Consider the following 23,867-nt stretch of genomic DNA (forward strand, 5'->3'; position numbering starts at 1 on the left):
AGAGACCCTGGTCAGGCTTCTGTTGTTACATTTGTACATTTGATACATTGGCGCAGTGCTCAGAGCAAGCAGAGTTGATACATTGTATTTAATTTAATCCCTGAGGTAACCAGGAGCATAGGCCAGTCTCAGTATAGGCTTTGCAAGTTTGCTGTCATGCAGCAGTGCCAGAGATGAAAATCAGCTTTGTGACAGGCATTCACAATTTTTTTGCACCTTTACAGCTAAGAAAACGTCTTGTCTCGAGCTAAAACGGTTACAAAAATATGACTCCTATAACCAGAGCTACATTTTTTTTCTTCCTGTGCAATTTGATAAAATTTCACAAACGATGTTGCAGGCCATTTTAAACTAATCCCTCTATTTATTGGTTTGATATTGTTCAGTCATGTTACCTAGCTAGCTAAAAATCTGGTAACTTGACAGTAGGCATAGGCACATTTTATTGGCACAAGTAGAAAGAAAAAGGGTCTGTTACTCAAGAGATGTGCTTCAAAAGGTAGGATTCACATAAGCCAAACTATATAAAAAATCTTTCTCTTTCTGGTGCTCATTACATTCTGATGGTGCTTCACATTTTTAAAGTTGGGAACAGTGAGTGTATGTTTGAGAGATATTGGTGTGTGTGTGTGTGTGTGTGTGTGTGTGTGTGTGTGTGTGTGTGTGTGTGTGTGTGTGTGTGTGTGTGTGTGTGTGTTTATTTACGAGAGAGAGGGAGACAGAGAGAGAGAGTGTGAGGGAGGGAGAGTGTGTGTGTGTCTGTGTGTTAACTGAAGAGTAGAAGGTTTCATGCAGTGTTTTCCCCTTACTGCCACAATAACCTGCAGATCATTATGCATGTATATTCCTTCCTCCTGTTCCTCCAGCCAAATCACAGGTAGACCTTTGTAAATATGAGCAGATTAGCCATTCTATGCAGTATTCTATTATACAGAGTGAAGTTAAATTCCGTATGTGTTGTATTGAGTATAAGTGTGAATATCAGTGGCTGGTTTTTTGTGTAGGACATGCACATAACGTTTAGAAAATGGAAACAAGCGTCCAGGGGACGGGGCGAACAGGACACTAGGCCACAGAAGTTTTTCCTCGTGGTACTACTTGGTATCATGATACTTGGCCTGGTATCGTATCGTTAGGAAAATGTTATCGTGACAACACTAATTAAAGTAGCATCACGTTATACACCAACGGACTTCCCTTCTGGCCTTCAGGCTCCATTTCCAGGCCCTAAAACATCATGTGTTGCTGGACACTACAGGAGTGCCCATCTATCGACGTTGCCCTTCACTCAACCTGCATCAGCTCACACAGTCTGCTCACAAAGACAAAGGCACAGCTCAGGGAGCTGCCGCTGGTACTGGACTCTTCTTCACGCTGATTTTAATTGGCACATTCGTCATGCAAAGGTAGAAGTCAGCTTTGCAGCACACTATGACAGTAGAGCCCAAGGGAAGTCTGAGGGCTTGCAGGTCCAGAGACCCACTACTAATGCAATACAGATAAGAGGAACACCACATCTGTGAGAAAGGAGTAGGAGAGTAGAAGCTGCAGGGAGAATAGACAATATATAGATAGAGGCAGACGTAGAGAGAGGGAGAGAGAGGTAAAGAGGTAGGGGGTAGAGAGTCAGTGGAAGGTATAAGGGAGGGAGTGGAGCAACAGATAAGCGGGGTTGGATGGAAAGAAGGAAGGAAAGAGGGGAGATTAAACATATTGTATCATGTATTATCCATCGTCCTGTCATTTCACGTTAGTGACGATACCTACCTCTGCCAATAGGAGGTGTTGGTGTAACAACTCCCAATAAAAGTTGTCTTAGAAAATATTTAGCTATACTTAGCCACTTCCTGACAAACGTACGGCTCTATGGACTGTATGTCTCCTTCCCAGACGGTTCACATGGCCCCAGATTAAAGTATCATAAATGCATACAAATATATGGAACAAGGTCTCCATCAGGAATGCTCTGATAATGGCCTCCCGAATGCCACTTGGGACTGCTCCGTGGCATAGCTACGGTCCTTCAGTGTGTGTGTATTTAAGTGTGTGTGTGTGTGTGTGTGTGTGTGTGTGTGTGTGTGTGTGTGTGTGTGTGTGTGTGTGTGTGTGTGTGTGTGTGTGTGTGTGTGTGTGTGTGTGCATATGCATGTGTATTTGAGTGTGTGTGTACGAGAGTGATATCTGGTAGTTTGCTCTGAGAGCTAAGAAGGAGATGCTCTCCTTTCCCACTCTCACATCCACAGAAGTCTGAATCTCATCACAACCTAACATTGGAAGGAGAATGACATCAAAATGTTGAGTGACCAGTAACAACCTGATATTAGAGGAAATAAAAGCAACATTGTGGACTGATACACAGAATGCCATTAAACTGCTTGAAAGACAGTCATGGGCAGATATTAGAGAAAATTACAGCAACATCATGGCATGACATCCAATGTATTACAGCAGAGAAAATGGCACAACCCCACGTTTTATGGAGTTACAGAACACATTACAGACAGGGTCAAAACTACATCTTGAAGAGCAAGCCGGAGCCGTTATCACAATATAATTTTGGAGAAAATAAATACTGAGGTGCTAGAAAGTGAGTCATAAGCCAATACGGATGGATGACAAATGACCTTCAACCAAAAATCCAAGCATGACTCAAGACAAAATACTACATTACATTCATTCAAGGACATACAAAAAATGTACAGTGAGCACAACAACCCACCAATTAAACACAGATAAGAGAGCCCAGTTCAAGTGTCATTAAACGATAACAAGATATTTCACAGCATGTCCAAGAATCACATGAGCATGAAGCTTTAGCTACACACGCATACACAGAAACGTGTGTACACACACTCACACACGGGCAGCGTGGGTTGACTAGCTATCTAACACAGCTGCTGAATGGGCATCCTGCCGTTGAATAGCATCCATTGATTCTCGCAGATCAAACCCACTTCCTCCTCTCAACTATACTGCACGTAACCCCTCAAGGGCTGAAAGTGTGTGTGTGTGCGTGTGTGTGCCTGCACACTAATGCATGTTTGTGCATGCTAGGACATTAGGGGTTGGGGAGTACACAGCCTCCCTCAGACACAGTCCCCCCATAAGAGGATACATTTTGCTGAATTACTGCGCTTAATGGAATAAAGACATGACGGCTAGTAGGTTTAAGCGCATTGGCGTCAGGTCCCGTCCTGTCCATGAGACACAGGATGCCACGGCAGGCCGTGACCCAAGGCCACACCAGCATTAAGTCAGTATGACATGAAAGCGGTGTTAACCGCCTCTTGCTAAGCTTCACAGAGAGAGCTCTGTCCCGAATGACAGCCACTATCAGTGCGAGATCTCGGGGATGAGAAATGGAGAGGTAATGTCATTTATCTGTGCGCTTCTACTAATGTTCGCTCCCAGGGAAGTACAAAATTGAGATAAAAGCAAGCTTTGGCGCTGGATGTGCTGATAAGCTCGCAGGATTGGACATGAGAGCATCGAGCTGAAACGCATTAGGCATATCCATGTGCTTTATCTCAGTATCTTAATTTATGTAGGTAATATAGAGCATATTTGTTTGAATGAGGTAAAAGCAATACAAAAAAATCAATCAATGGATGGCTGGTTTGTTGCATTTTTGTTATAGATTGGTAATAAACTGAAGCATAAGCCGTAAAGTACAGCATCATTCACTGGATTTATGTTATTAATAAGGGTATTTAAATCTGTGTGTTGTCAATGGCTATACCATCAATGAAGTGGAATGCATAAAACAGCCACCATGATTGAGAGTGACATTCGATTTTATGAGAAGCGGTAAATTATGTCTTCACTATACATCGTAGTCCCCTCCCTCTTGATAGCTAGTGGGTTTTGGTGTCCAGCCACCAATCAGCGAGTTATAAAAGCACATTTCTGAGTCGAAGCACTAAGGATGTTGAAACACTGGTGTAGACTACAAAACACAAATGTTTAAATTAAATTTTTGTTACATTAAAGGCCCACTCCTTCGTTTGAAAAACAACAAACAGGCATCCCCACCATGAAAATAATTCTACAACCAAATGAGGTTGCAATAATAATATGCCATTTTATAACGACCTCTGCATATGAACAGAAGAATATGCAACTTTTTCTCAAAACATTTTTCTGAGAATAAAACATTGAACAGTGTCTTACCTTGAAGTTGCAGATGCACGTCACTGTCTCTCCAATTCTTAGACACTCTCCGTCAAACTTGCAGGTGTTGGTGTCACACAAAAAGAGGTCTGTATCCCGGTCATCAAAACCTGCCATGTAAAAACACAAAACATAAAACTTTAGCTGAATGCATAAACATACTGAAGCAAAAGTTGCAAAAATGGCACCCTATTCTCTAAAAAGTTTCTTCTACTGTCCCATTTACACAGAGGGTTGTACATGGAACCCAAAAGAGTTATTCTACCTTTTTTTGAAGAGTGTACAGTCGCATTGAGATTAAAATATTTTTGGTTGAATAAGACTTCCTAACATTAGAACACCTACTGAATGGCACCAATAACAGCTTTGAAGTTATTATCAATGGCCAGCCTGGAAACTGGCCAAGTGGTAATGATGGTGGACCCTCAGCTGCCTCGAGCCTCCTGGCCTGTGGGCCGTATCACTAAGATCATGCCTGGGACCGATGGTCGTGTTAGATCGGTGGAGATCCAGGTAAAGAACCGGACATATATCCGGCCAGTTGCCCGACTAATTCCTCTCCCTGAGATGACAGAGGACGGGGAGCAATGAGCCTTTTTTGAGGAGTGTGGAAATGAACCAATTTCCGGGGTGGCTGTAGAAAAAGCCCATGGAGTTGGTGGAATAATCCTTTAATTCATTGCCACTTACTCAGCTGGGCCAGGGGCGCTTTAATTAGGTCAGGTGGAAATATCCGACAGATCTCCACTCCATAAAAGGAGGAAATCACCATCGCCTGATCGCGCTGCTTTCTCTTCCTTCACTCTGTCAAATCCAGAAGTTCTGTGCGTCCATGAATCCACGTAAGTCCACCGACTCTGTTACCTTTCATCTGAACTTTCATCTGAACTTTCATCTGAACTATCTGTTGCGATCGGGAGAGTGGGCCATCAGTTGTTGTTTGAAGTTATTATCGCGTGGCTTGGAGCGCACGCTTCAAACATTTTGTTTAATGTGAATGGTCAATGATTCCGGCCCTACGGATCATCATAGGCCAATTATGCAATTGGTATGGTTAATATGTAATGAAATTCCGTGTACACATGAAGACACTTGAAAGGGTGAAATAATAAAGTAATTGTTTGTTGAACTGATCGGCACTGATAATGGCGATTATAGATTGAATAACCGATCAGTGTTTGAATTATTCTTTCATGATTTCTGATAAATAGTTACGAGCCTAAATTACTCACCGATGATTCCTATTGACTTATTAATGAACTGGATTGTTGAATTCCCTAAATGATGTTCATAATGAAAGAATGTTATGATTAGATCTTTGTGATGATGGATTTGATTGGATACACGTTATTCTGTTTCCTTTGTTATGCAACACAGACTACTCAGTAAATATACCACTTTATGGTTAAAGGAATTCCTGCCTCAGTCTCATCCATTCCTCTGTCACCTGACCCGTGACCACCTGTTCACCCTCACTGTCAGTCATCCTACCTGTCCAGCTACCCACACAGATTCCACTAATCTTTCAGTAAGGGATACATTTTGTTATAATCCAATTAAACATATACCATTGCAAAAAAAAGTCCATTGGAAAAACAACCGTACAAATGATCCACACACTGGTTGAATCAACATTGTTTCCACATGTAAATAACGTGGACTAGATGTTGAATTGATGTTTGTGCCCAGTGGGGACTGGAGAAATCAATGTCTTCCATTAGTCATGCTACATTTTATAACAACATAGTCTGTCTTTGTCTTTAGGGAAGGACGTTCTGTCTGTCTTTATACAACAAGGTTGACCCCAGGCATTGTCCCGAGGAGGCAAAAAGGACACTGCCCCACTGGGCACACACTGATTTAATCAATATTGTCTCCACGTCATTTGAATGACATAACGTTGAACCACTGTCGGATAGACGTTGAATTGACGTCAGTGCCCAGTAGGGTGGGTGCATCCCAAATGGCACGCTATTCCCTTTAAATTGCACTACTTTAGACCAGGGCCTATTGGGCTCTTGTCAAAAGTAATGCACTGTATAGGGAATAGGGTGCCATTTGGGACGTAATGTTGGATTTTATACAATTCAGTCTGAATTAGGTATATCAAATGACTCAGACGAAGCATCCCAAATTGAATCAAGCAGTCTCATGGGCATGAAACAGGACAGAAAGCTCCAGGCTATTATTTTACCTGAGCACATTGCTTACAAATAGCACCCGCATGTTAAAGTGGTCTTAAAAGCGTCCATTTGAAACTGAGAAGGCGTAGTCTTTTATACAACACATTGACAAAAAAGGAGCTATTATTTGGGATGAAAACAAAGTTAGGTAGAGTGAAGTGGAGGCTCTTCCAGAGAAAAAGAGGATGATGGTTATCCTCATTATAATACATAAAACCTGCATTAATAGGTAATTAGGCTTGGCCTTCTTTTGTGTTGTGTACACCATTCACTCATTTTTGTCATACAAACTTAGTTCGAGTTAGCTCAGAAATGTTGGACAATTGACATTCATGTCATTCATGTACAGTACCTGCACACTAAATATACATTTTCATCTATGCGTGTGTTTCACGTTTTGAGATTAAAGATAAGAGATTCTCAACATTTTTGAAAGAGGATTCAATGTAGTTATGCATAACCTAAGCTATCACTTTTTGATATGTTTTACTCAAATAGAAGGCCAATTTAGTCATATGAGCAATTTCTGCTTGACATTTCTTCCAAAATAAAATGAAAACAGCAATAATCTGAGTCATGCACTTGGCCTCTAAAAGCTCAGCAATTAATGTGTTGTTGATTGTTAGCCAGCTACATGACAATGTTGTTTTCAAGAGGGGATGGGTAGTAAGGTGATGGATTAAACATTACGACGGCACTTCTGTCCCGAGTGCTGCCCAACTCTCCTGCCATCAGCCTAAAAGCTCTCTTCTCTGGATGGTGCTCATTGCTCAGAGGAAAGGAGTCTAGCATGCTAAAATAGCCAACCTGCTATTCACATGGGTTCTTAATGGGCAGCAAGTGTTAGCTCTTAGCGGCGCCACATAATCATACAGCCAGAAGCAGCAGTATGGACGTCGGAGTGACACTTGGATTATATGGCTGCTGTACTGAAGCACTTATGAGACGAGGGCCCTGGGAAAGTGGCAAGGGGCTGACACATGGGTGACACTCACGCGGAGAGGAATGGTAGCAGTCATGCTACAGGCTAATTCACTTCTTGGAAAGAAACAGAGGTGTTCACGTGTTCCCAGCACACTAACAATAGCCTGTTTAGTCCCGGAAACCTTATTCACCAACAAGTCTTTAGAAATGCCCACTTAAAGGATACAATACTCCAAAATTAAACTTGTCAGCCTTTTCAAACCTTGGGAGTGTTCTAAATTCAGGCGATCCCATGGTATTTTTGCCATATACAGTTGGGGTGATTCCTCACAAAACTAGAACAAAAGAAAAAGGTTGACACATATTTGACATTTGTATCTTAAAGCATAGTTGAGAAATAATTGAAGTTGGAATATTTGTCACTTTTTTGCCTGACCCAGGCCTCCTTTAAGACTCCATAATGTTTCATCTTCGATTGATTTATGAGTATTGAAAATTATAAACATGAATATTGAAAACATATCATTTTTGATTTGTCACATTTTATATATATATATATAATTGAACATTATATACTCTATGGGCATATCAAAGTTCCAGAGTGGGATCTCTTGTTACTTGTAGAATTATGATCCAATTTGTAAGCATTTCCAACAGAGTGAATGTGAAAATGGATTCAAAATGGTCACCCTCTGCTGGTGGTAAAAGGAGGCCTGTGATTGGTTACATTGCCAACTAAGCAAATGTCTCTGTATAAAATGGGCCATAACTTTAAAACTATCATAGATCCCACTCTGAAACTTTGATATTCCTATAGAGTATATTATGTTCAACAATATATACAATAATTTGCCAAATAAAAAAATCTATATTCATGTTTATATTATTACATTTTCATAAATGTAAGAAAATTATTATTGAAAATAAAATACTAATCATATGACACCAATGTTTGCTTTGTAGCACCTACAGATGAAACATTATGAGTCTTAAAGGAGGCCTGGGTATGGCCAAAATGTCATAAATGTTCCAACTTCAATTAATAATTTCTCAATTATGCTTCAAGATACAAATGTCAAATGTATGTCAACAATCCTTCCTCCAAAGGAACCTTCTATTGATTAAATGTTCATGGTCTTTTTTGTTCTAGTTTCGTGGGGAATCACCCATAGGCTATCCAGAATATACGGAAGGAATGGGAAAAATAGCACCAGCCAATTCCAACAAAATTGTCCTAAAATAGCATACATCTCAAAATCTGCTAAGTAATCCAAAATCACCTCAAAAACACGCCTTTGAAACATCAACTTGACCCACCCTCAAAGATAGAGCTGTTTCTCTTCTACCGCTGACAGAAAACAATTAGCCTAAATCACTTCAAGTTGTGTTTCCTTGGGTAATATGCTAGAATACATGGCATGCAAGTTGCATAAGGATTTACTAAGCAGGTGTCAAATGTGGCACATGAGCAGTGCCCCAGGAGTTTAGAGAGGTAATGTATCCTACTTGTCAAAAATAGCTCTTGGAATGCAATAAACTGCCTTTAGAAGTGGCACCACATTAAGATCAATATATGAAATAATATATAACTTAGTGTAGGAGTACTGTACATATGTTTATATACATTATAGGCATATTAAACAGACAATTGTAGAAAAATTCCCTTGAAAAATCCCAACTGTTTGCAGGACAACATTTTGAAAGATAAACATGACAATAAAAATATAAATTTTTCAAATTACAATTAGGGAGCAATTACTACACTTCATTTGTTGACTGTAAATTGATGAAATAGTAAATGTCATATGAAAAGGCACAAAGACAGTAACAATCAATCTCAGATGAATGTAAACGCCACTGTAGGTTTAGTCAGAACGTTTTGCTGTATTTTAAAGCTGAGATCCACCCCAGATCATTTGTTATTGTTTTGTTTTTGAAAAGGAGGAGATGAGCATCCAACAACGTAACAAAAAATAAAATAAAAATCGCACTACATACTCTGTTTTATCACGCGTGCAGTGATGTACAATGATGTTCGAGGGGAAAAAAACATTGTTCGATATTTGAAGAAACGTTTTTGTAATATCGCAAATGGACGTGGCACTTTCACCGAAACAGATTTCAACTTTAAGGACAGGTGTGGTTATGTGTCAACATCTAATGACAATGTCCGTAAGGGTGATGGGACAGCTTGTATGACAAGTAGTTTCTACAGCTTGTGAGGTGTGGTGGTTTTAATGCTCGTGAGTGCAACCGCAATGCAGTCTGCATTTATCTGTGAATGAATGTGGACCAAAGAGTCAAATAGATACCAGATATGAATACAGACTCAATAGCTGTGCTTTGCTGACTGTCAGACACAAAAAGCAAGTCACAGTCATAGCAGTTACATAATCAGATAAATTACTGCACAGTCAGACCCAAAGCCATAGACTCAAAGACACAGTCAGAGCTACAGACTGCCAACATCTAGGACATTCAGTAGTGAAGCCGAAAGTGTCTTGTGTTCTCAGTTCTAGGCTGAAAGTATTGCAATCCACTTATTCTCTGAAAAAACGGAAAGAAAAAAGAGTGGGTGAGAAACACGTTTTTTTTTCAAAAGACATTGAATCTCAGAACTTGCGGTGTTTCTTTTTGAGACATTCTTGGATTTCTGGAAAATCACAAATTAACAAGACTCAAATATATAGGCCAACCTGGAAAACTAAAGGTACAATTCATAAAGTATGTGCAGGCGTGAGGTAGTGTCTCCCTGACAGACATTTATGGGTTGGTCCAGCCTAGAATTTCAGGTACAGTAGCAGTAACAGTTCTCGTTGTTGCTCAGTGTTTTTTGAACCTGTGATACACTACTGCCTTCGGGAACAATATGAATCGGTGAGCTGCTTGTAGCTAACATTTGCTAACTGCAAAAAACACTCAGGTAACAAATGAATTGAAATCAAATGTTTTATTTGTCACGTGCTGAATACAACAAGTGAAGACTTTACCGTGAAATGCTTACTTACGAGCCCTTTCCCAACAATACAGTTAAAAAGTAAGAAGATTAACGAATAGATAAAAAGATCATAGTAACACAATATAATAACAATAGCAAGGCTACATACAGGCTATATACAAGGAGTACCGGTACCGAGTCAGTGTGCTGGGGTACGAGGTAATTGGGGTGATTGATTCATATGTCATATGTACATGTAGGTTTGATTAGGTGATTGACTGAAGTACTATGTACATGTAGGTAGGGGGTGAAAAGCAGAAAATCTAATTAACTGTTCAGCAGTCTTATGAATTTGGGGTAGAAGCTGTTCAGGAACCTTTTGGTCCAAGACTTAGCGCTCCGATACCGCTTGCCATGTGGTGGCAGAGAGAACACCCTGTGACTTGTGTGGATAAAGACTTTAACAATTTTTTGGGCCTTCCTCTGACACCGCCTGGTATAGAAGTCCTGGGTGACAGGAAGCTTGGCCCCAGTGATGTACTGGGCCGTTCGCACTACACTCTGTAGCGCCTTGTGGTCGGATGACGAGCAGTTGCCATACCAAGCGGTGATGCAGCCAGTCAAGATGCACTCAATGGTGCAGCTGTATAACTCTTTGAGGATCTGAGGGCCCAGTGTGCTGAGGGCCCATGCCAAATCTTTTCAGCCTCCTGAGGGGGAGAGGTGTTGGTATACCCTCTTCATGACTGTGTTGGTGTGTTTGGACCGTGATAAGTCCTTAGTGATGTGGACAACGAGGAACTTGAAGCTCCTGACCATCTCCAATACAGCCCTGTCGATGTTAATGGGGGCCTGTTCGGCCCGCCTTTTCCGATAGCCCACGATCAGCTCCTTTGTCTTGCTCACATTGAGGGAAAGGTTGTTGTCCTGGAACCACACTACCAGGTCTCTGACCTTTTCCCTATAGGCTATCTCATCGTTGTTGGTGATCAGGCCTACCACTGTTGTGTCATCAGCAAACTTAATGATGGTGTTGGAATCGTGTTTGGCCACGCAGTCGTGGGTGAATAGGGAGCACAGGAGGGGACTAAGCACACACTCTTGAGGGGCCTCACTGATGAGGATCAGCGTAGCAGACGTGTTGTTGCCTATCCTTATGTGAGCCAAGACCAGCCTTTCAAAGCATTTCTTGGCTACGGGGCGATAGTCATTTAGACAGGTTACCTTGGCGTTCTTGAGCTCGGGAACTATCATGGTCTGCTTGAAACGTGGGTATTACAGACTGGTTCAGGGAGAGGTTGAAAATGTCAGTGAAGACACTTGCTGGCTGGTCAGCGCATGCTCCGAGTACGTGTCCTGGTAATCCGTCTGGCCATGTGAATGTTAACCTGTTTAAAAGGTCTTACATTGGATACAGAAAGCGTGATCACACAGTCGTCCGGAACAGCTGGTGCTTTCATGCATGGTTCAGTGTTGCTTGCCTCGAAGTGAGTCTATGGGAAGGTCAGTTTGTGTGTCTTTAAACATATTGCCATTCTTAGAAAATGCAGCAATAGTCATTACAGGAATTGGTGAGCAGGTTGGTAGGTTGGGGCGGCCGAGCGTTTCACGCACAGGACTTGAAGGCCACAAGTGGTAGTTGGTCGAATGCAGACGTGTTTATATACTAACCCCTACGCTAACCATTACCTTAACCACTCACAAGCATGCCTAAACCAGAATTGTGTGAAAATACCCACCCATATACATACATTTACACATAGTGAGCTGCTAATGCAGTCGTTGAACTATGAACCAATCATGTGAGGGGGTGCTTTGTTTCCATCAGGCCATTATTTACCAGAGCAACACTAGTTGGAGCCCCACCGGCACCTCCACAAGATAAAAAATTGATGTAGGATCTTAATTTGATCACTCTGTTGTTGCTGAGAATTGCAGATGAGCTTCGTGATTTACATAAATTCACTGAAAACCCACACTAACACACAGTTATATTAACAGTATTGCACTTTTCATGCAGCCTCATTTTGGCCAGCTTATAGTTTAACCACCCATCAAACAACATTATGGGCTTAACGTTAAAATCCTGTTGCTGCAGGATTATTTTGCTGTGACAATACTGGTCGAATTAAGATCCTACATCTGTATATTGCTCCAGGCCTAATGTGCTCTTAGCTGCAAAATATGCCATGTCAGAGGCCAAGACTATTTGTACTTCCTATGCCCCACCCACTGTTAAAGGAGGAGATAACAGTGAACTAAATAATTTACCAAAACAAGCTGGCAAACATCAAATATGCAAAAGGTGATGTTTATATGACAACTATTAAGATGGCAAGCAAAGCACTTATGCAACCCAAAGCAATTTCTCCACAGCCCAATGCGTCACCAACATACGTGGAACTGCATCTGTCACATAGAGCCAGATAGCTCTATAGGACATTCCCTGTTTTCAAGCCTTGTGTTGGTCAAAAAAAGAAGGAATAAATTAGAAATGTAGAACAGAACAACAGCAAGGGTGAGACTCTTCTTTGACCTCATTCTTACGTCAAGTATGTCATAGTTCCTGGCTACAGTTTTGAATTGTTTCTCCTGTAAGAGAACCATTGCTTGTTAGTGGTAACAAGCATTGCAAAGAGCGGGGGATTTATGTGTTCAAGAGCACTCTTTCTGATCTCTCATGTGTAAATGAAAGGGGGAACTCAGGTCATGGCCATTAGTTAATCTACGGTGATTTATACATCCAAAAAGGCCTGTTTGAAAGGTTGCTGGAGGCAAGCAGTCAACAATTACAGATCTAGGATCTTAATTTCAGCCTGTTTGCTACAGCATGAAAATAATCCTGTAGCAACAGGAAATGTGAATTATGTGGATTATAATTAACAAACATTTTTGTAAGGGAAAATCAAGTCTAAAATTTCTAAATGGAAACAAAGTTCAGAAGTCCATTTAAACTGCAAATAAACTGCACGTTTTACATTTCCTGCATAGCAGGAAAGTTATCCTGCAACGGGATGATCAAATTAATATCCTACATCTGTAAACCTAGCAATTTTTTATCCTGTTTCGATTAGATGATATTGGGCCTTTCTCGTCACATAATTCCCAATCTCCTGATTTCAGCTATCTTTTTCTGTGTATAATGTATGTGGGGCAGCTTGTGAAGAGAAGGATTTTCCACCTCTATCCAGAGATTCTGTTGACCTTGGGCCACTGATAATTCTATTGGATGTGGTTTCTCGCGTTCAATGATTTTTTAGTTTTTTTTACAACGGTGGTTAATAATGAAGTGCAATATAAACACTGACTGTATAAACTCAAGAGAGTCTCACCAGCTTGTGGAAATATCTGCAAACGTTGCCTCTTATTAAACCAATGACTTCATATTCACAGAGAGTTACGTTTCGTTGGTCAGTTTTAGAGCAACAGTGTTTTACGTCTTTAGGGAAACAGCTCAATTGCTAAAGATGTAACTTCATTTGGATCTAGCTATGAACACAAATTTTAAAAACATATCTGTGAAACGAGGCCCAGGTTGATGGAATTATTCTCCTAATAGGTTTTAGTCCACAATCTCTATTGAAGACTGTGTCATGGGTATTTCAGATAAGATCATCCTAAAATCAGAATTGACATGGTAAAATGGTAATTACACGATAATAACCTGCACCAATAGACACAATGTGTGTTTGACACCAGAGACACACACACCTTTTGGATAAAAGCGTCTGCTAAATGGCATATATTATTATTATTTATATTACCATTAAAGTAGGATATGATGACAAATAATGCATTTCCTGCTTTGCAATCAAAGTATTTTCACTGTCATGTCAAAGCAGCCACGGACATGGTGTTGAAAACATCCATTCATTATATCATTAGTTTATATAGACCATGACGAGGAAGGCGGCTTCCATTGAGTCCAGCTGCTATTTATGTTTCAGTGTTTTGCATCATTGTGGATGACCATTCATGTTCATAATGGACAATGTGTCACTTGTTACATTTTCATGTTGGGAGGGATAAAAGCTCAGACACAGCCCCTAAGAGGATCATGTGGCTTTGAGTGGGGGACACCTACTCTTCATCATCATCAACAACAACGCATTCACCCTCACAATTACCTTCAATGAACTTGACCATGTTGGTTAGGCCTATGAACACACACACACACACACACACACACACACACACACACCACAGTCACAAAGTTTAGACCCTAAAAAACAAAGTGAAACTAGTTATATGAATCCATTAATAAGATAGACATTCAGGATGTGAAAAGGCAATAAGACTAAAATAAGTCTCTTAAGTCTAGTCCAGACCATTAGAGATAAACGAGGGATGCAAACCGGGGTTGATAAATGACAGAGTTTTGACCTAATTATCTACAGCGGTTCAGTAATAGCTTAGCTACCAAGCATATGTCCCAAATGACACCCTATTCCCTATATAGTGCACTACTTTTGACAATAGCCCTAAGGGCCCTGGTCAAACATAGTGTATTACATAGAGAATACGGTGCCATTTGGGACGCACTCAAGTCATTCCTCACTGGCTGAGGAAATGGGACATAAAACGCATTCAGGATAGCATATTTAGTCCCCTGGTCCCAAGATTGCCATCGTAACCTGTTACTCTGGCAATGTTGGCCAAATATTTAATGTTGGCTTTTAAGCATTCAGACCTTGCAGCCTACCATTTTCAGGTAGTGCTCTGCATTCATTTCCACTTAAATGCAAAGTTTGTTAGACACTGTATTTTTTAGCAAGAATGTTCTATTTGCTTATCTACATTTCTTGTGTGATAATAAGCAACCTGATGGGTAATTGGACTGGGGGTTAGTAGAGTGCTTTTCTCAAGTACATGCATATGCTTATGAAGAAAATTAGTTGAAGGCTACAGGTCCAAGTGTATGGATTAACGAAAATAATAAATTGTCATCACAATCATTTTGCATTTTATGTAAGCTACAGGCAAAATAACAGTGATAATTGCACGATGCAAAATCAGTGGGTATTGAATAATGCTCTAGCACTCAGGCCTACTGTTCTCAAATGTGGGGTAAAGGGTTGAGGCTATTTTAGGATTCAAATTTAGAAACGCGACAGAAAATCTACGACGGCACAGTCAGATGATTTACAAAGGCAGGCTGTCGCGCGAACGTGCTTTACAGCCTCGCGACCATGTTTTTATCGGTTTGGCACAGAAAATGGAAAACAAGTTTACATTACACCGGGCTATAAAAAAAATATGTAAGGTTCATATTCCGGGTAGCACTAAATGAAACTCCTGCAGGTAACGGAACAGCCCCAGGTAGATTAAAAGAAAAGGCTATATTTCGCCGTATAGTAGGCTAAAGAACAGACAAATAGGCTAGCTGTATTCTGGTAATCTATAGATTACACAATTGAAATGGTTTGTAGAAGCCTATAGTGAACAAATAAATGCATTGTAGTGCATGCAATGGATTAAATATTGTCTTTGGTGACATTTCCAATTGCTCACAAGTTAAGAAATAATACGTTATCCATGCGTTATTAAAATGAATTAAACATACACTTGGAGACATTGATAGAAGTGTATAGGAGGATTTCAGACCACTGTAGACTCTTGGGGAGTCTAAAATATAAACTAGAATGTGGCACTTGAATTCCTCAAGTGAGGAACCTATGTTGAGAAATAACTGCAATTAAACATTGCACCGCGCAAATTCTTCCGCAACAACAGTGACTAATAATAATAATAAAATAGGCTAGTTATAATAATAACAGGCTCATAATAATAGCCAAATATGGCTAATTAATTGATTTCTAAGCGAAACAATGCAAGAAAGGTAAACATTTAATTTCATGGACATTTACATCAATGTGCCACTTTGGTAAATCAGAAGAAAATTGCGAATAAATGGATGTGTATGTTGTCGATGATAAAGTCATAGCGTATTATAATATAATGGGACCTTTAGGCAACCCTGAAATTCTCGAGGGCTGATGACCATCCTCACTCCTTGGCTATTTGGAATCAGGTTTTACTGTAAAACCCAAACGATGCTACTTGCAGACAATGCCCTCGATAATGTATCAGCCTGTCCACCCCAAATTTCCATATGCATTAGGACTTCTATTACCGTTTACCACAAAAACTATCAGCCGCCCTGCGTACCATTGCGAACATCTGGAACAGGCAGACAGAACAGACAGACGGGAGATAATGTAGCCCAAAGAAATGCCCCCGAGTCCTTGGCTTTCTTACCAGAGCAGTTCCAGCCGGTAGGCGTCTGACAGTCGCTGAGGGATGACGGGAAAGCGCAAAGTTGCTCTACAGGTAAAGTGGCTAAAAACGAAACGACGGTGATCCAGACCCAATCTCCCACTGTCCGGCTCCACTGGTGCGGGCGTCGGGGCTCCTGTAGTGCCGCCGCCGCCACCGATAGACCCATCTCAGTTCAGCGGCGTACCCCGACAACACAAGCGAGCTGGGCAAAAGAGGCAGACACGCACCAACAACTCCGGTCCAGACGTTGGCTGTTTCACCGGGGCGCTCAGTGACCAAGAAAGGGACATCTTCCGTGCAAGAAAGCGTGCCCCATTAAGTGCTGTAGAGTAACCAACGGGTTCCGCCCGATTCGAGGTGGCGCAGCTACAATATGAAGGGGGTTCGACTGAAAAGGTCTGGTGGGGGGAGGGGGCGGGCAATGGAGGGTGTGTGGGATGGTGTCAAGGGGAAAGTTAGTCAGGTAAACCAGTGAAAGAGGACGGGCAGGCAGGTAGAGGAAGGATGCTCAACGATGAGGAGAGAAAATAAAGATGGAAAAAGGGGGTTGGTGGAAGGAATTGAAACAAATAATGTTTATATCACTCGGTTTCGATACGGAGACGTCCTAGTAATATCCAGAAATGCCACGGGCTTCCTTGACAAGCGCTCCCCTCGTAGTTGTGTTCAGACGCGCAGTGAGTTTGTCTGTTGCGCTCGCCTCCTCATCTCTCTGGATTCCGCGTTGCGCCCACCAGCAGCAGGTTACAGGTCTGGTTATGATCACGTGGTGTCGGATGCGAAAGAGAGGGGGGAGGGGGTTCTCGGTAATTATAGAACGCTGATTGGAGGAGAGAGAAGAAGCTATGCGATGGAGAAGGAGAGGAAGGAGGAAGATACGGCTTTGTGGTGGACACAACGGTCAGTGTCTGTTCACTGTTTGGGCTTGGAACGGGCGGGTTTCGGCTCTAGTCACAGCTGAACCATGCAGGAAGGGTGGGAAGAGATGTACTCACAATCTAATTGGCCACTTGCTTTTAAAAAGGTTGCAGAAATCGATTCGTCCAACTGGGGCTTGGATTATTGATTTGCTATGAAATGATGCCGAGTCCGTCACTGAGTTGCCTGTATGCTAAAATCCCTCAATATTCGAAATATTATTCACAGACATATTGTTGCCATAGCTGCTTCGACCCAGTAATTGATATCCTGTCAGACACAAAGGCACTGTTATTTTTACGCCTTAGAACAGGGATGGGCAACTGGCTCCCATTTTGTACCCCCCTCTCAATTAGCCAATGACCCCCCTCTCAATTAGTCCATGGCAGCTAACATTTTTTTGATTGGTAAATATGCCTATGGGTAATTTCCGTCTCACAAGTCGAAGGCGCAGAAAATAATGTTGAGCGCAGTTGGAGAGGGTTGAGATAAAAAAAAATCTCGAGGACGCGGAGGATCATGTTGAGGAGCTGAGAGAGAGTTAAGAGCTCAGACCAAAATGTTGCGTGCCCAGAAAGTGCAATTGAACGCAAGAAATTAGGTGTCGACATGCATCCCCCTGCTCACGGTATACTTGCCAGTGCTCTCTGGAATTGCACCTGTGCTTGCACGATATGAGAGCTTGCAAATCTACAAAGACTTGTTACTCAAATACGATTGGCAGCATTATTGACCAATGAATTACTACAATGACATTGACTGACTACCTAAATGGAAGGCGGGACCCATACAACGTGAGGTTTACATACCCAGGTAGCTAGCTTGTAGCCACATTACAACATGGAGGACTCCCGGCAAGGCACTTCTTCTTTTAGGTAAGAAAGCTAGCTAGCGAATTCAGCCTAATGCTATTTCAACGTGTCTTTAATGATCTCATTGATGTAGGCGGCTCTAAATGCATATATTTATATTATCTATAAAGATTTTTTTTTAATAGGTAGCTAGCTACAGTAGCTAGGCTGAAACTGCTGGGGAAGAGCTACAGTAGATAGCCAGCTAACTCCCACCATCAGCTGAGTTCATCAATGAAGCTAATGATAGGTTTCTAGACAATAAACTATATATTTGCTAGTTATATTTTAAAGACTTAACACCCAGACAGATGTTAAACATTAGGAACCTCGTGAGCACCAGTAAAATCTTGTTCTTGAGGTTTATTCTGGAGTTTATTCAGGAAGGTGCAATTTGTTAGATAAAAATACAGGTAACTGCCAAAATAATAGAAACGCTTGAGTAAATGAGGGATACCAAACATATTGAAAGCATGTTCTTCCACACAGGTGTGGTTCCTAAGTTAATTAAGCAGTTAAAGTACAGTGCATTTGGAAAGTCTTCAGACCCCTTCCCTTTTTCCACACTTTGTTACATTAGTCTTATTCTAAAATTGATTGAATTTAATTCATACCTCAATCTACACACAATACCCCATAATGATGAAGCAAAAACTGTTGTTCTTTTGTGCCCCCAAAAATACAAAAAATAAGAAATACCTTATTTACATAAGTATTCAGACTCTTTGCTATGAGATCATCCTTGAGATGTTTCTTCAACTTGATTGGAGTTCACCTCTGGTAAATTCAACTGATTGGACATGATTTGGAAATGCACACATCTGTCTATATACGTTACCACAGTCGACAGTGCATGTAAGAGCAAAAACCAAGCCATGAGGTCGAATGAATTGTCCGAAGAGCTCCGAGACAGGATTGTGTCGCGGCACAGATCAGGGGAAGGGTACCAAAGCATTTCTGCAGCATTGAAGGTCCCTAAGAACACAGTGGACTCCATCACTCTTAACTTCTATGGGCTAGGTGGGACGGTAGTGTCCCACCTGCGGGACACAGCCAGTGAAATATCAGGGCGGAAAATTCAAAAACAACAAAATGTCATACTTCAACTTTCTCAAACATACGACTATTTTACACCATTTTAAAGATACGCTTCTCGTTAATCTAACCACATTGTCCGATTTCAAAAAGGCTTTACAGCGAAAGCAAAACATTAGATCAGGTTAGGAGAGTACATAGCCCAAAATAATCACACAGCCATTTTCCAAGCAAGGACATGTGTCAATAAAACCCAAAACACAGCGAAATGATGTACTAACCTTTGATGATCTTCATCAGATGACACTCCTATGACATTATGTTACACAATACATGTATGTTTTGTTCGATAAAGTTCATATTTATATCCAAAAACAGCATTTTACATTGGCGCGTGATATTCAGAAAATGTATTCCCACCAAAACGTCCGGTGAATGTGCACATCAATTTACAAAAATACTCATCATAAACGTTGACAAAATACAGAACAATTATTTTAAGAATTATAGATCGACTACTTCTTTATGCAACCGCTGTGTCAGATTTTAAAATAGCTTTACGGAGAAAGTACATTTTTCAATATTCTGAGTACATAGCTCAGCCATCACGGTGAGCTATTCAGACACCCGCCAAGTTCGTGGCAACCTAAACTCAGAACTAGTATTAGAAATATTGTATTACCTTTGCTGACCTTTGTCAGAATGCACTCCCAGGACTGCTACTTCCACAAGAAATGTTGCTTTTGTTCCAAATAATCCATATTTATGTCCAAATACCTCAGTTTTGTTCGTGCGTTCAGAGCACTATCCAAAGGGTAACGCGCAAGCGCAGAATGTCAAAATGTTCCATTACCGTACTTAGAAGCATGTCAAACGCTGTTTAAAATCAATCTTTATGGTATTTTTAATGTAAAATTGTGATAATATTCTAACCGGACAATAGCATATTCATTCAAGAAGAAAAAGGAGGGGCACGCTGTTGGGACTGAGCATAACCAATCCCTTTGTTGCCAGGCAGACCACTCAGTAACTGAGCTCCTATTATCTGCCCAGTGACAGGAGAAGGCTCAATCCACTTTATGAAGGCTTTAGACAGCCAATGGAAGCCTTAGGAAGTGCAACGTCACCCCACAGACACTGGAGCTTCGATAGAGAATCAAAAGAAGAACTACAATTCTCAGACATTTCACTTCCTGCTTGGATTTTTCTCAGGTTTTTGCCTGCCATATGAGTGCTGTTATACTCCCAGACACCATTCAAACAGTTTTAGAAACTTCAGAGTGTTTTCTATCCAAATCTACTACTAATATGCATATTCTAGTTTCTTGGCCAGAGTAGTAACCTGTTCAAATTGGGTACGTTTTTCATCCCGCCGTGAAAATACTGCCCCCTAGCCCAGACAGGTTAATAAATGGAAGAAGTTTCGAACAACCAAGACTCTTCCTAAAGCTGGCCAAACTGAGAAAAGAGTGATCATAAGAACCTGATGGTCACTCTGACAGAGCTCCTCTGTGGAGATGGGAGAAGATTCCAGAAGGACAACCATCTCTGCTGCACTCCACCAATTAGACGGAAGCAACTCCTCAGTAAAAGGCACATGATAGCTCGCTTGGAAAAGGACTCTCACAGACCATGAGAAACAAGATTCTCTGGTCTGATGAAACCAAGATTGAACTCTTTGGCTTGAATGCCAAGCGTCACGTCTGGAGGTAACCTGGCACCATCCCTATAGTGAAGCATGGTGGTAGCAAAGTCATGCTGTGGGGATGTTTTTCAGCCGAGAGATCAGTACAACGAGATCCTTGATAAAAACCTGCTCCAGAGCGCTCAGGACCTCAGACTGGGGTGAAGGTTCCACTTCCAACAGGACAATGACCCTCAGCACACAGCCAAGACAACGCAGGAGTGGCTTCGGGACAGGTATCTGAATGTCCTTGAGTGGCCCAGCCAGAGCATGGACTTGAACCCAATTGAACATCTCTGAAGAGACCTTCAGCAAAGTACTGAGTAAATGGTCTGAATACTTACAGTTGAAGTCGGAAGTTTACATACACCTTAGCCAAATACATTTAAACTCATTTTTTCACAATTCCTGACATTTAATCCTAGTAAAAATTCCCAGTCTTAGGTCAGTTAGGATCACCACTTTATTTTAACAATGTGAAATGTCAGAATAATAGTCGAGAGAATGATTTATTTCAGCTTTAATGTATTTCATCACATTCCCAGTGGGTCAGAAGTTTATATACACTCAATTAGTATTTGCTACCATTGCCTTTAAATTGTTTAACTTTGGTCAAATGTTTTGGGTAGCCTTCAACAAGCTTCCCACAATAAGTTGTCTGAATTTTGGCCCATTCCTCCTGACAAAGCTGGTGTAACTGAGTCAGGTTTGTAGGTCTCCTTGCTCGCACACACTTTTTCACTTCTGCCCACATATTTTCTGTAGGGTTGAGGTCAGTGCTTTGTGATGGCCACTCCAATACCTTGACTTTGTTGTCCTTAAGCCATTTTGCCACAACTTTGGAAGTATGCTTGGGGTCATTGTCCATTTGGAAGACCCATTTGCGACCAAGCTTTAACTTCCTGACTGATGTCTTGAGGATGTTGCTTCAATATAGCCACATCATTTTCCTACCTCATGATGCCATCTATTTTGTAAAGTGCACCAGTCCCTCCTGCAGCAAAGCACCCCACAACATGATGCTGCCCCCCCCGTGCCTCACGGTTGGGATGGTATTCTTCAGCGTGCAAGCCTCCCCCTTTTTCCTCCAAACATAACGATGGTCATTATGGCCAAACAGTTCTATTTTTGTTTCATCAGACCAGAGCACATTTCCCAAAATGTATGATCTTTGTCCCCATGTGCAGTTGCAAACCGTAGTCTGGCTTTTTTATGGCGGTTTTGGAGCAGTGGCTTCTTCCTTGCTATTCGGCCTTTCAGGTTATGTCGATATAGGACTCGTTTTACTGTGGATATAGACACTTTTGTACCTGTTTCCTCCAGCATCTTCACAAGTTCCTTTGCTTTTGTTCCGGGATTGATTTGCACTTTTTGCACCAAAGTACATTCATCTCCAGGAGACAGAACGCATCTCCTTCCTGAGCGGTATGAAGGCTGCGTGGTAACATGGTGTTTATACTTGCGTACTATTGTTTGTACAGATGAACTTGGTACCTTCAGGCATTTGTAAATTGCTCCCAAGGATGAACCAGACTTGTGGAGGTCTACAATTTTTTTTCTGAGGTCTTGGCTGATTTCTTTTGATTTTCCCATGATGTCAAGCAAAGAGGCACTGAGTTTGAAGGTAGGCCTTGAAATACATCCACAGGTACACCTCCAATTGTTCACCTTTATTTAACCACGTATGCAAATTGAGAACAAGTTCTCATTTACAATTGCGACCTGGCCAAGATAAAGCAAAGCAGTTTGACACACACAACAACACAGAGTTACACATGGAGTAAAACAAACATACAGTCAATAATATAGTAGAAAAATAAGTCTATATACAAAGTGAGCAAATGAGGTGAGATAAGGGAGGTAAAGGCAAAAAAGGCCATGGTGGCGAAGTAAATACAATATAGCAAGTAAAACACTGGAATGTTAGATTTGCAGTGGAAGAAAGTGCAAAGTAGAAATAGAAATAATGGGGTGCAAAGGAGCATAAATAAATACAGTAGGGGAAGAGGTAGTTGTTTGGGCTAAATTATAGATGGGCTATGTACAGGTGCAGTAATCTGTGAGCTGCTCTGACAGCTGGTGCTTAACCTGTTATGGCTAGGGGGCAGTATTTTCACAGCCGGATAAAAAACGTACCCGATTTAATCTGATTATTACTCCTGCCCAGAAACTAGAATATGCATATAATTATTAGCTTTGGATAGAAAACTCTCCAAAGTTTCTAAAACTGTTTGAATGGTGTCTGTGAGTATAACAGAACTCATTTGGCAGGCCAAAACCTGAGAAGATTCCATACAGGAAGTGGCCTGTCTGACAATTTCTTGCCCTTCTTGATTATTTCTATCCATTACAGGGGATCTCTGCTGTTACGTGACACTTCCTACGGCTCCCATGGGCTCTCAGAAGGCGGCAAAAAGCTGAATCGTGGCTTTGCAGGCTCTGGTTGAAAAAAAGTAGCGTGTTTGGGTAGTGGCTGGTTACAGTACTGTGAGACTCAGGCTCGTGCCCGCATCGACAGAATGCTTTGTTTTCTTTCGTCTGTTTACCTAAACGCAGATTCCCGGTCGGAATATTATCGCTTTTTTACGAGACAAATGGCATAAAAATTGATTTTAAACAGCGGTTGACATGCTTCGAAGTACGGTAATGGAATATTTAGAAATCTTTTGTCACGAATTGCGCCATGCTCGTGACCCTTATTAACACTTTGGATAGTGTCTTGAACGCACTAAAAAAAAGCCGCTATTTGGATATAACGATGGATTATTTTGGACCAAACCAACATTTGTTATTGAAGTAGCAGTCCTGGGAGTGCATTCTGACGAAGACAACAAAGGTAATCAAACTTTTGTAATAGTTAATCGGAGTTTGGTCAGGGCTAAACT

At 41.2% G+C, this 23,867-nt stretch overlaps 1 protein-coding gene across 1 annotated transcript in view; it reads right to left on the reverse strand.

Annotated features, from left to right (window-relative positions):
• The window catches only part of tmeff2a (transmembrane protein with EGF-like and two follistatin-like domains 2a), a 197,228-nt gene extending 179,957 nt beyond the window's left edge, over positions 1 to 17,271 (reverse strand). The window contains exons 1-2 of the mRNA XM_014163911.2: positions 16,474 to 17,271; positions 4,171 to 4,280 (exon numbers count right to left, since the gene is read on the reverse strand). Coding sequence (XP_014019386.1) covers positions 4,171 to 4,280; positions 16,474 to 16,660 — 297 coding nt within the window. The 5' untranslated portion in view covers positions 16,661 to 17,271. The remainder of the gene's footprint in view (positions 1 to 4,170; positions 4,281 to 16,473) is intronic.
• Positions 17,272 to 23,867: the final 6,596 nt, after the last annotated feature.

This window comes from Salmo salar, chromosome ssa21 (genome assembly GCF_905237065.1).
Source record: "Salmo salar chromosome ssa21, Ssal_v3.1, whole genome shotgun sequence".
In the NCBI taxonomy this organism is placed as follows: Eukaryota; Metazoa; Chordata; class Actinopteri; order Salmoniformes; family Salmonidae; genus Salmo; species Salmo salar.